This window comes from Labeo rohita, chromosome 11 (assembly GCF_022985175.1).
Source record: "Labeo rohita strain BAU-BD-2019 chromosome 11, IGBB_LRoh.1.0, whole genome shotgun sequence".
NCBI classification, from domain to species: domain Eukaryota; kingdom Metazoa; phylum Chordata; class Actinopteri; order Cypriniformes; family Cyprinidae; genus Labeo; species Labeo rohita.
The window spans coordinates 13084139-13096906 of record NC_066879.1 but is presented as its reverse complement, the minus strand read 5'-3'; the positions used below and the strand labels follow the sequence as shown (position 1 = coordinate 13096906).

General features: G+C 25.6%; 1 protein-coding gene across 2 annotated transcripts in view; it reads left to right on the top strand.

The window, feature by feature from the left end:
* strn (striatin, calmodulin binding protein) overlaps window positions 1-12768 on the top strand; it is a 55614-nt gene that overhangs the window by 21075 nt on the left and 21771 nt on the right. For both annotated transcript variants that reach the window (XM_051122365.1, XM_051122363.1), the window contains exons 2-4: window positions 3022-3125; window positions 5227-5300; window positions 7326-7407. In XM_051122365.1, coding sequence (XP_050978322.1) covers window positions 3022-3125; window positions 5227-5300; window positions 7326-7407 — 260 coding nt within the window. The remainder of the gene's footprint in view (window positions 1-3021; window positions 3126-5226; window positions 5301-7325; window positions 7408-12768) is intronic.

Here is a 12768-nt window from a genome sequence, read left to right as displayed (position 1 = left end):
AAATCATAATTTCATCATCCAAAATCTTTTATTTCTTTCTCAGAAATGTTCTTTAGCGTTTTTTTACAATTAAAAACAATTTTTTTCATTTTGTTTAATTATGTTTGTTTCTATATATATTTCTTTTTCTATTCTTTTTTTTTCAAATAGATATGAATTTTAAAAATAGTGATAATTAATTATTTTTCCAATTTTTGTATTCCGTTTTTATTTTTTCTATTTGTTTTTATCCGTATGAATTAAATTGAACAAAAATTTTTTTTTTTTGTAATTATGTGATATGAAATTTTTTTTTTTTTAATTTTATTATAATTATTATTTAGTTGTGTGTTGTGTGTTTTTTTTTTTTTTTTTACATTATAGTAATTAATGTTTGCTATGAAAATGTCATGACAATAAAGTCACTATGCAAAAACTCCTAAATGGCAAATTTCATCATGCAAAAATTATTTTTCTCTGAAATGTTCTTGAGCATTTTTTTATTAAAAACATTATTTTTTCATTGTTTAATTATATTTTTATTTTTCAATTCTTTTTTGCAAATAGGCATGAATAAAAAAAAAAGATAAAATTGATACATTTAATTAATTATTTTTTTGTAATAATCATTTGGTATGGGTTAGTTTTTATAAATTAATTAATTCATTTTTTTTATTTATTTTATTATATTTTTATTTAGTTGTTGTTTCTTGCAATACAGTAAATAATTCACTATTCAAAATATTCTATTGCTCAAATTTCATCATGCAAAATATTTTATTTTTGTCTGAAATTTACAATTTAAAACTTTTTTTCATTGTTTAATTATATTAATATTTTTTCATGCCTATTTAAAAAATAGAATAGAATTTTAAAAATATACAGTGATAAAATTCGTTCTTTTTCCATTTTTTTGTATTCCATTTTTGTTTTGTTTTTTTTCTATTTTCTTATCAGTATGAATTAAATTTAAAAAAAAAACTTTTTTTGTAATTATCATTTGGTATGATTTCTTTTTTTTAATTTTATTATAATTATTATTTAGTTTTTTTGTTTTTTTTGCATTAAAGTAATGAATGTTTGCTGTGAATAGTGTCACTATTCAAAATATCCTGTTGCTTACATTTGATCATGTACAGTCTTTCATTTTTCTCTGAAATGTTCTTGAGCGTGTTTGTGAGTTTCTCAGATTCATCAGTTCTGTTCGGATCATTGATGACATTAGATGGCTGATCCCTAATATCTCCAGCAGTGAGCTGAGAATGCTGGGATGTTTTCCACATCTTCATCAACATTCCAGTGTTCAAATATCCGTGTTATGCAGCCGTGCGCTTCGATCTGGCCTTGGTTCCCATCGCATTACAGCATTCTGGCAGAGTGAAAGTGTGTGTGTGTGTGTGTGTGTGTGTGTGTGTGTGTGAGAGAGAGAGAGAGAGAGACAGAGACAGAGACAGAGACAGAGAGAGCATTTGTTTGCATGTGTGAAGTTCACAGAATAGCATCTGATCAGGTTAGGACGTGTCCTTTTGTTTTGTATCTTTAGTGAATCAGGAGTAGATGTGTCATGTTCTGTTTTAGTGTAGTGTTCATGTCATCTGTAATACAGCATAAATGCCCATTGTTTTGAAGGGTGTGTATACGTATGCGTGCTGTCTATGTAGTGCTGTGTACTGTAGGTCATCAGCTCATCAGTCTCTGTCATCTCTGTGGTGGTTTTGTGCTGGTCTCGGCTCACACAGACTGAATTATGGATGTGTGTTGTTGATCTGATTGTGTTTTTGTCATGAACAGACTTGTTAATTGACTTCCTGCATTATGAACGGGCCGTTTGCCAATGATTCTATTAAGAGACAAATTCCAGAGATTCCAGGAAAACTCTCAGTGGTTTGATTCAGTTCAGCGTTTGGTTGGTTTTGGTTCGTTTCAGATTCAAGTCTATTTATTAGATTATTAAATGAGAATCAAGTTCTCAGGAGTTTATTTGAAAAACTCTATTATATTTGTATTTTTTTTTTCTGTTATTTAAATTAGCATTAATTAATTGTAAAATCTTCTTTACGTTTTAATTAAACTTTTTTTCATTTTTTTTTAAAATTATATTTACGTTTTTTTTTCTATTCTTTTTTCAAATAGGCATAAATTTTAAAAAATTACAGTAATTAAAATTAGTCCTTTTTTCATTGTTTGTATTCTGTTTTTATTTTTATTTTCCGTTTTTTTATCAGTATGAATTCAATTGAAAAAGCAATTAGTGTAATGAAAATCATTTTTCGAGTTTTTTTTTCTTTTAGATTTGTATTTTTTTCTCTTCTGTTATTTAAATAAGCTTCAATTAATTGTAAAATCTTTACATTATAATTAAACTTTTTTCTTCATTTTTTTTTAATTATATGTTTTTTCTGTTCTTTTTTTCAAATAGGTATAAATTTAAAAAAATTACAGTGTTTCAGTCTTTTTTTCTTTTTTATTTTTTTTTCAGTTTTTTTTTTTTATCAGTATGAATTAAATTGAAAAAACAATCGGTGTAATAAAACATTTTTCGAGGTTTTTTTTTCCATTATATTTTTTTTTTTTTCTGTTATTTAATTAAGCATTAATTAATTGTAAAATGTTTATGTTGTAATTAAAAACTTTTTTTTTTTTTTTTTTTTTTTAAATTTTTTTTTTTTTTTTTTTTTTTTAATTACAGTGATAAAATTCATTCTTTTTTCTTTTTTGTATTTATTTTTTTTATCAGTATGAATTAAATTAAAAAAACAGCTGGTGTAATGCACATTCTTTTTCTGCTTTTTTTTTTATATATATATATATATATATATTTGTTTTCATTTTTGTGTGTGTGTGTGTGTGTGTGTGTGTATTAATTGTCAAATAAAATAATGTCACAAATGATCTTTCACAGGAATGTCTTCATGCTAAATATTGTTTCTTTTTGAAATTATCATGAAATGCACCTTCAAACCTATTCAAGTAATGAAAATCAATCTTTCTAGACACATTTCCAGCTCTATATAAATAATGAATATACTTTTTTTATTGCAGGCCCAGATTGCGTTCCTGCAGGGCGAGAGGAAAGGCCAGGAAAACCTGAAGAAGGACCTGGTGAGACGGATAAAGATGCTGGAATACGCTCTCAAACAGGAGCGGTCACACACACACACACACACACACACACACACACACACACACACACTTTAGTGATCCGCACATCATTGACGCGTGTGTGTATGAACACAGCCATTATGTAGCCTGATTGCAGGGAGCGAGACGCGTCTGAAGTTTATTTGATGATGAGTTCCCATGATTCCCGCGTCCTCTCTCTGTCTCTGTGCTCACGATGAGTCACGCTCAGCCTCCGTACCGCTCAAATTATACACGTCCTCTGTCATTCAGATGCAGGGAAACCTCTGAAAATGCATCGACTGCAGCTTTACACGCGCCGGCGCTGGACGTACACATAATGACGGCCCCGAAATCTGCATCAGTAGCTGATAATCAGTCGTCATATAGCACTTTCTGTCAGGATCTCGTGCTTTTGTCACGTCAAGAAACGGCTTCTTTGTTCAGCTGTTTACAGTTACCAAGCAACAGCGCGTTAATATTGAATTCATGTGATGTGCGTCACTGCTGTCTGTTTTATAGCTTCAAATGAAGATCATCTCATCTGAGTTTACAGTCAAAACGATCTGTGAAATAATATTAGATTTGATGTTCTCAGTCTAGTTCTTCTTGAATCAAATGCTAGTAGGTGTCAGTTTGTTATTTGATTAAATGATTGATTTTCATTTTTATTATTATTATTATTAATAATAATAAATAAAAATAAAATAATAATATTTTTAGTGTACATTTTGACTGCAAAAATTGCTATTTGTTTGTATTGCTACACAATTTGCCCCCAAAAATTAAATAATAACAATAAATATTATTATTATTATTATTATTATTATTATTATTATTATTATATAATTTTAGTGTACATTTTGACTGCAAAAATTTTGTTTGTTTGTATTGCTACACAGTTTGCCCAAAAAATGAAAAATAATAATAATAATAATAATAATAATAATAATAATAATCATTAATAATCATTACTAGTGTAATTCATAATAATAATAATAGTAGTAATAATAATAATAATAATAATAATCATTAATAATCATTACTAGTGTAATATTTCATAATAATAATAGTAGTAATAATAATAATAATAATAATAATAGACTGTAAAATTGTTGTTTGTTTGTATTGCTACACAATTTGCCCAAGAAATTAAATTATTTATCATCATTATTATTATTATTAAATAAAAAATAGAATATTGTTTTAAAAAAGCAAAACAATAAATGTTACTAGTGTAATATTTCATTGTAAATTGAAAAATAAAACGAATATGCATTTAAAAAAATAATTAAAATGTAAGCCATTTTTAAAAAATAAAATGAATATATATATATATATATATTAATAATTAAGATTTAAACATTTTTTTAAAAAAAAAAAAAAAATATATATATATATATATATATATATATATGTATATATTCTTTTATATATAATTTAAAGAACTAAGTAATATGAATATACATTTACAGATATTTAAGTTTAATATTAAAGTTTAAACAATTTAAATAATAAAATAAATAAATATAAAAAAAAAAAAATGTAACAATTAAAAAAAACTTAAATTTAATATATTGGTACCAAGCAACGATTTTAAACTATTTTTAAAACATTTAAATAAATGCATTAAATGAATACATATTTAAAAAAATAAATAAATAAAAAAAAATGAAAAAGCACAATTTTTTTTTTTTTGCATTTAGTTTCTTAAAAAAACATCCCGCACATGTTCCCTTTTAATGCAATGTGCATTTTGCTGTCAAATGATTATATATTGATTAATGCACATGCATGCATGTTTAACAGTGATGCTGTCAGGACAGTTTATATGCAAAATACAAATACTTGTGGGGATTATTAAAAAAAAAAAAATTAGGAAAAACCCGTTTTTGTCCGACAGCATCAGATTTGTCAGAAATGTTTCTGCTGAAAGCGTTCGGTTTGAGGAATGTGAGGTGATTCCTGGAGTTGGGTCTGGTTTCCTGTGGTATTCGATCCCATCAAGACTTCTCACATTCAGGGAATTTATAGACTCGTCCTACACGCGTGTGCGCGACTCGAGGTGCTGTCGCCGTGGCAACAGAAGCGCTGAACCTCCGCTGTGTGTCTCTCTCTCCTCCGCAGGGCCAAATACCACAAGCTGAAGTACGGGACGGAGCTCAACCAGGGGGACATGAAGCCGCCCAGCTACGACTCAGGTAAACGCTCACGAAGATCACGAGTCTGCACTGCAAAAGTGTGAGCTGATCACAGTTTCTGCGACATCGGCAATGAAAAATGCCTTAGAATTCCAGGTTTTCTGTGCTTACTTGTAAGGCTTCACAATTTGGCCAAAAATTATTATTAAATAAAATTAAGAATATTGTTTAAAAAAGCCAAACAAGAAGTATTGCTAGTTTAATATTTCACTATAAAGTGAAAAATAATAATTATTATTAATAATTATTATTATTATTTTTGTGTACATTTTGACTCCAAAAACTGTTGTTTGTTTGTATTGCTGCACAATTTTCCCAAAAAATGAAAATTATTATTATTATTATTATTATTATTATTATTATTATTATTATTATTATTATCATTATTATTAAATAAAAATAAGACTGTTAAATAAAAGCAAAAAAAATAATATTACTAGTGTAATATTAATTGTAAATTGAAAAAATAATAGTAATAAAATAATAACAATAATTTAAGTATACATTTTAACTGTGAATTCTTTTTTGTATTGCTGCACAGTTTGCCCCAAAAATTAAATGTTTATCATTATTATTATTATTATTATTTTAATATTTCACTGTAAAATCAAATATATATATATATATATATATATATATATATATATATAAACATATTAATAATAATAATGATTTAATTTTCTTTTTATTTGACATTTTGATTGTGATTTGATGTTTTAAATTATGAAATTAATTAATTAAAATATCCAGGTTTGCTGTACTTGTATTTAGGGCTGCACAATTTGTCTGAATTATGTTATTTATATATTAATATGGATTAAAAAAAAAAATATATATATATATATATATATATATATATATATATATACATATATATATACATATATAATAATAATATTATTATTATTATTATTATTATTATTATATTAGTAATTATAGTAGTAGTAATTATTATTATTATTATTATTATTATTATTGCTGCTGCTGCTACTACTAAAAATATTAAAAGGGTACTAAAAAACTAAAGAAATATTTCTATTGTATTTATTATTATTATTATTATTATTATTATTATTTCTACAAATAAAATTTAGTAAACTAATATATAGTAAATATTACTGTATTATTATGTATTATATTATTGTTGTTATTGTTATTGTTTCCATAATTACTAAATGAATATATAGTAAATTCTGCGGTTGTATTTTTATATATTATTATATTTTACATTTTTTTAAATACTTGATTTACATACAGAAATATTTCACTGTAAAATTAAAAAGTATTCCAAGTATTTAAAATATAATAATAATAATAATAATAATAAAAATAATAATAAAGATTATTTAAAAAAACTGTAACTGTCAGACTTTTTTATTGATGGAAATCCGCAGGGCACCTTAAAGCTTCTCATTATGATTTTGTGAAGATGTTTGGCACATGTTGTGTTTCCAAATATTAATTACATTTCGGTTTTACTTTGATTAATTGTGCAGCTTTGCTTAATACTATAATAATCAAATTCTAGTCTGGCAGGGAAAAGATTGGACACATCTGCTCATTCTTTATTATAAAAAGTGCTGAAATAACACAAATGTAAGTGTGGGAATGACGCAGTGATCAAAGCATGCGACACAAATGAAAAACCTCGAAATCTGAGTGTCTGGATTCCAGCGCTGCTTTCGTCAGGTGCATTCTGGGATGTTTTTGAAAGTGGAGGAACATGTGTGATAAGCACATTTAGGAATGATGAGAATTCAGTCCAAACTCTTGTCTGGTCGGTAGTGCTTCACTTCTACACATCACGTCGGATTTTTTCAGAAACGTTCTGGAAATCTAAAACAAACAAACCAAACATTTGTGTCAAATGGACGTCACTGTAAATCAGCCTCAGAGCGCTTTGTTTGTCTCTGCAGTCTGTAATAATGCGGTCGGACAGGAAGCTGTGAGCAGCTCATGTGCAAATATACTGTGAGTGACAGGCGTGTGCCATCCTGTGTCTGACCTTTGACCTTTGACCTTTAGATGAGGGCAATGAGAACGAGGCTCTTCCTGAACCACCCAACAGTCAGCTGAGCTGGAAACAGGGACGACAACTGCTGAGACAGTGAGTGACGCACACACACACACACACACACACACACATATATACTAAAGCTATTAAAAGTAGTTTTCATTAATTGAAATAAAGCTGAAATAAAATAAATGAATAAAAAATGTATAAAATAAAAATTTTTTTTTTTGCTGAAACTGAAATTAAATAAAGTGCAAGTACTAAAATGACTAAAAGTGAAATAAAAATATCAAACTGAATAAAATTATATAAAAAAACTAAAACTGAACTAAAAAGAAATAACTGAAATCACAAAAGCACATAAAAATGAAATGAAATGAAAATGAAGACCAAAAATATATAATAAAATACTAAAATTACTAAAAGTGAAATACATTTTTTTAGCTGAATAAAATTATAAAAAATAAACTAAAATGACAAAAGCACATAAATTAAAATGTAAATGACGACTAAAAATAAAATACTAAAATTGCTGAAAGTGGAATAACTAGATTAATAAAATTATATAAAACACAAAAACTAAAATAGAACTAAAAAGAAAAAACTGAAATGACAAGAGCACATATATGAAAATGAAGACTAAAGATATGTCATAAAATACTAAAATTACTAAAAGTGGAATAAATAAAAAAAAATCAAGCTGAATAAAATTTATAAAACTAAACTAAAACTGAACTAAAAAAAGACAAAATTGAAATGACAAAAGTACATAAATAAAAATTAGATAAATGAAAATGAAGACTAAAAATGTATAATAAAATACTAAAATTACTAACATTTCTAGCTGTATAAAATTATATAAAAAAACTAAAACGGAACTAAAAATAAATAAAAAAAAATGTAATAGCAAAAGCACATAAAAATGAAAAAATTAAGACTAAAAATATATAATAAAATAAATATAATAATAAAAAAATTCTAGCTGAACAAAATTATATATAAAACTAAAACTGAAAGTAAATAAAAAAAAACTAAAAAAGAAATTAAAAAAACTGAAATGACAAAAGCACAAATAAAAATGAAAAAAATGAAGACTAAACAGATGTGTAATAAAATACTAAAATTACTAAAAGTGGAATAAAAAATCAAGCTGAATAAAATTATATAAAAAAAAACACAAAAACTAAAAGTAATTAAAAAACTAAAAAAAAGAAATAATAAAAAACTGAAATGACAAAAACACATAGATAAAAATGAACAACAAAAATATATAATTAAAACTACATATTAACTTTAATTATTATTAAATACTATAATAGTATATAAATTAAATAGTATAATTAGTATATATATAAAAAAATATATATATTAACAGATTATGACAACTGGTTGTTTTCCAAGTTTTCTATTAACAGAAACTGTGATTATTAATTATATGAAATTAATTGATTGGAATTCATTTTGTGATTCCAGAAGTTTCAAAAACGGCAAGCTCTTTAATAAAAACAATTGTTATTAAAATAGTATTATTACTTTTTTTTTTTTTTTTTTTTTTTTTTTCTTCACCACACAATCAAAAAAATAAAAAATTGGATTATTTTTTGCATGTAGAAAATGAAGCCTTTATATTGTGACATCATGTTCATGACAGTTAAACATGTTTTCTTTAAATTATCATTATTATGTTCCTGTTTATGCAAAATATAATGTCTAGCATTTATTCCATTATTTTTAGTTTTTATTCTTTTAGATGTTAGGGTGAAAGGAGTTTTTTTTTTTTTTTTTTTTTTTTTTTTCAATTTAGACTGGATTTAAATCATAATTAATATTAAAGCAGCAGTTGAGAGTGTTTAGTAAAGACATGAAGAAAACAAAAAGAGTTGTATTAGTGTTTGTGGATGACACACAGGAGGTAAAGCACTGCAGGTCACTCCCACACCGAACATGAAGTTCTTCCACACCTCCACACTCTCATCTATATATAAATACGGATAGATCCGCTGATCTCCAGCGTAAGGAGATCTCGAGCGCCGGCCGTGGCTGTGTGATATTGATTGTTGAGAAGCTCATTTATAACGAGGGTGAGGTTCACACCGCACTGATTTGATGAGGTTTAGCGCTCAGACTGTAATCCTGAAACTCAGATGAACTCACACCTCTGATCACATGACTGGCGCACTACAGCAGCAAAGACAGTATAACGCTTTATAATAATCGTCCGCGCGGCTCTCGACTCGTGCGCTTTGTTACACGTCTGATGAATCGTGTGATGGGTTTGTGCGACTGGTATTTGAAGGAACAGTTCACCCAAAAATTAACATTCTGTCATTGTTTACTGTTCTTTTGAACACAGGGGAAGATCTTTTGAAGAATGTTGGGAAACAAACAGTTGCTGGTCGCCACTGACTTCCATAGTATGGAAAAAAATATATATATAATGGAAGTGAATGGCTGCCAGCAACTTTTTGTTTCCCAGCAGTCTTAGAACACACACACACACACATGATAATAATTCTTATACTATGGATATTTAATTATCAATAGTACTAATTAATTAGTTTATTTATTTATTCATTCATTTATTTACCCATGGCAGTGTGGACACTGAATGATGTAGATGAAAACACACATACAACCTTTTTAATTCATTTACCCAACAACAGCTGTGTTATTTCAGTATTATTAAAATACTGTTTTAACTTTATTCATATTTTAAATTAGTTTTCATTTTAATTTTAGTTAAAGTTTTATGAAACTAGCAGAAATATTTTTTATAAAGTTATTTTTTAATTAATATTAATTAATATTTTTTAATTTTTTTTTTTTTTTTTTTTTTTCAAATGTATTTATTTATTTATATTCATTTATGTTAAGCTAAAGTTAACAAGTTAAACTAAAATTATGTCTATGAAATTAGCAGAAATATTTTTAGGAAGTTTTTGTTTTTTATTTTTTAATTTTATGATTTTTATTTTTTTTAATTATTATTATATTTTTTATTTTTTTTCAAATGTATTTATTTATTTATGTTTATTTATTTATGTTAAGCTAAAGTTAACAAGTTAAACTAAAATTATGTTTATGAATCTAGCAGAAATATTTTTAGGAAGTTTTTATTTTTTAATTTAATTTAATTTTTTAATATGATTTTTTTTTTTTCAAATGTATTTATTTACTTATGTTTATTTATTTATGTTAAGCTAAAGTTAACAAGTTAAACTAAAATTATGTCCATGAAACTAGCAGAAATATTTCTTATGAAGTTTTTATTTTACTTTTAGTCATTTTGTTGTTTTTGTTATTTTTATTACTAGTTTTTGTCTTAGTAAAATATGTCAATATAGTTCTTATTCATTTTCATTTTAGTTTTATTAGTATTAGTATTTTAATATTAGTATTAGTTATATATATTAGTAAGTTAATCTAAACAAAATTAGAATTATATTATGTCTTGACAGCTTAAGGTTGTTGTTTTTTTATTATTATTGACTTATTTTTTCCTTTCATTTCAGCTCAAAATTATTTAATTTCAAGTTAGCATTTCTTTGTGTTATTTTTATTTATTTATTTATTTTGATGATTTTAGTTTTAATTTTAGCCTTAGTTAACAATAATAACCCTGAACAGCAATTTTAAGGACACAAAACTTGTCTACAAAATTGAATATAAGTGAGTTTTTCTGCTGTAATTATGACCAGCATTGTTATTGTTAGCTAAAACTATTAAAAATAGTTTTCCTTAATTGAAATAAATAAATGCATATAAATATAAATATTATAAAATAATAATAAATATAAAATAAAAGTAGTAGATGAAAAATTAGCTAAACTGAAATAAAATAAGTGTAAGTACTAAAATTATTAAAACTGGAATAAAAAAAAATGAATGCAGAATAAAATTATATAAAAAAAAAAAAAACAACTAAAATGACAAAAGCACGTAAATAAAACTGAAATAAATATGTATACAAATGTTTAAGATTGTGACAAAACTGCTTTTTTAATTACCAGAAACTGGGAGTATTAATTCTATTAAATTAATTATAATTTACTTTGTGATTCTGGAAATTTCAAGAATAGCATGTTCTTCAATAAAAAGAATTGTTATTAAAATATCATTATTATTCCTTTTTTATATTTTTTTCACCACAGAATCAAAGGAATAAAAACATGAAATTATGTTTTTCAATTAGAAAATTAAGCCTGTTTTAGGATTATTGTTATTTTTTATACTGTGACATCACTTTCATGACAATTAAACACATTTTAACAAGACATATAATGAGTTCCATATGACAGAACTCCTTTGAGGATCCTTGAGCGCGTCCTCAGGTGGAAAAGTGAGTCTTACATAATATTTTAATTCTAATTCTGCAGAGAGGTATAATTTAGTTAATCAGTTTATTAAATATATGAATTATTTCATTAGTTTTATAAAGAAACAATAGAAGTCTGTAGCATGCCTTTGGTAGATGTATGAGTGTGTGTGTGTGTGTGTGTGTCAGTGACAGTAAGGCTGAATGAATGCGGGATTGTTCGTCTCGTTGAGTTTCCTGTGCCTGGAGAGAGGCTGGTACAGCGAGAGACGCCACACGCTCCGCTCTCTCGCTCTTTCTCTCTTGTTTTCTTCTTAAACTGCTGCTAAAGATTTAGTCGAGTCCAGCGTCGTCTTCCAGACATCAGACCGCAGGAGTGTTAGCACAGGACGCTGCGGGTGTGTGTGGGGTTCGCTGCAGGTACGTGATCCGTACGCTGACTGTACTGATGGACGCTTCTCTCTCAGCGCTGAGGTTTGACTTTAATCGCGTGTTTAAACCTGGAGAAACGGCATTCGATGTGCTTGGAAACTGCTTATCCTGCATCTGTTTTAAGTTTATCATCTTTAACTAAAACTCAAACAATATATATTTTTTTTAATTAACATTTACTGCCATAAAATATTTTTTAAAACTATATTCGATGTACTAAAATTAAAACTAACATCAAAAATAATAAAAACTGTATAGATGGTTTTTTTTTTTAAACATAAAAAACGTTTACTGAAACTTTAAAAAACTAAAACTCAGACTAAAACTTAAAATATTTTAAAACATTTTTTAAAACAATTTAAATTAAAACATATAAAAAATAGAAACTTATTTTTCTATATTTAAAAAAAAATACAAATGACAAAAACACACAAACTTTAAATTAAATTAAAATGAAACCAAAAATGTAAAAAATAGAAAGTAATTAAAAATATGAATAGTGTATACAAAAGTTACTAACTAAGTAAAGTTAAAATGACAAATAAAAAAAAATAATAATAATAATAATAATAATAAAAATAAAATATGAAAAAAATAAGTGAAAAAATAAAAACAAGAAATTACATTTTGCATATATAAAGTGAAGATGTCTTTTTATTAATATTGTAACGTTATTCTCATGATAATTGAACACATTTTCTCTAAAT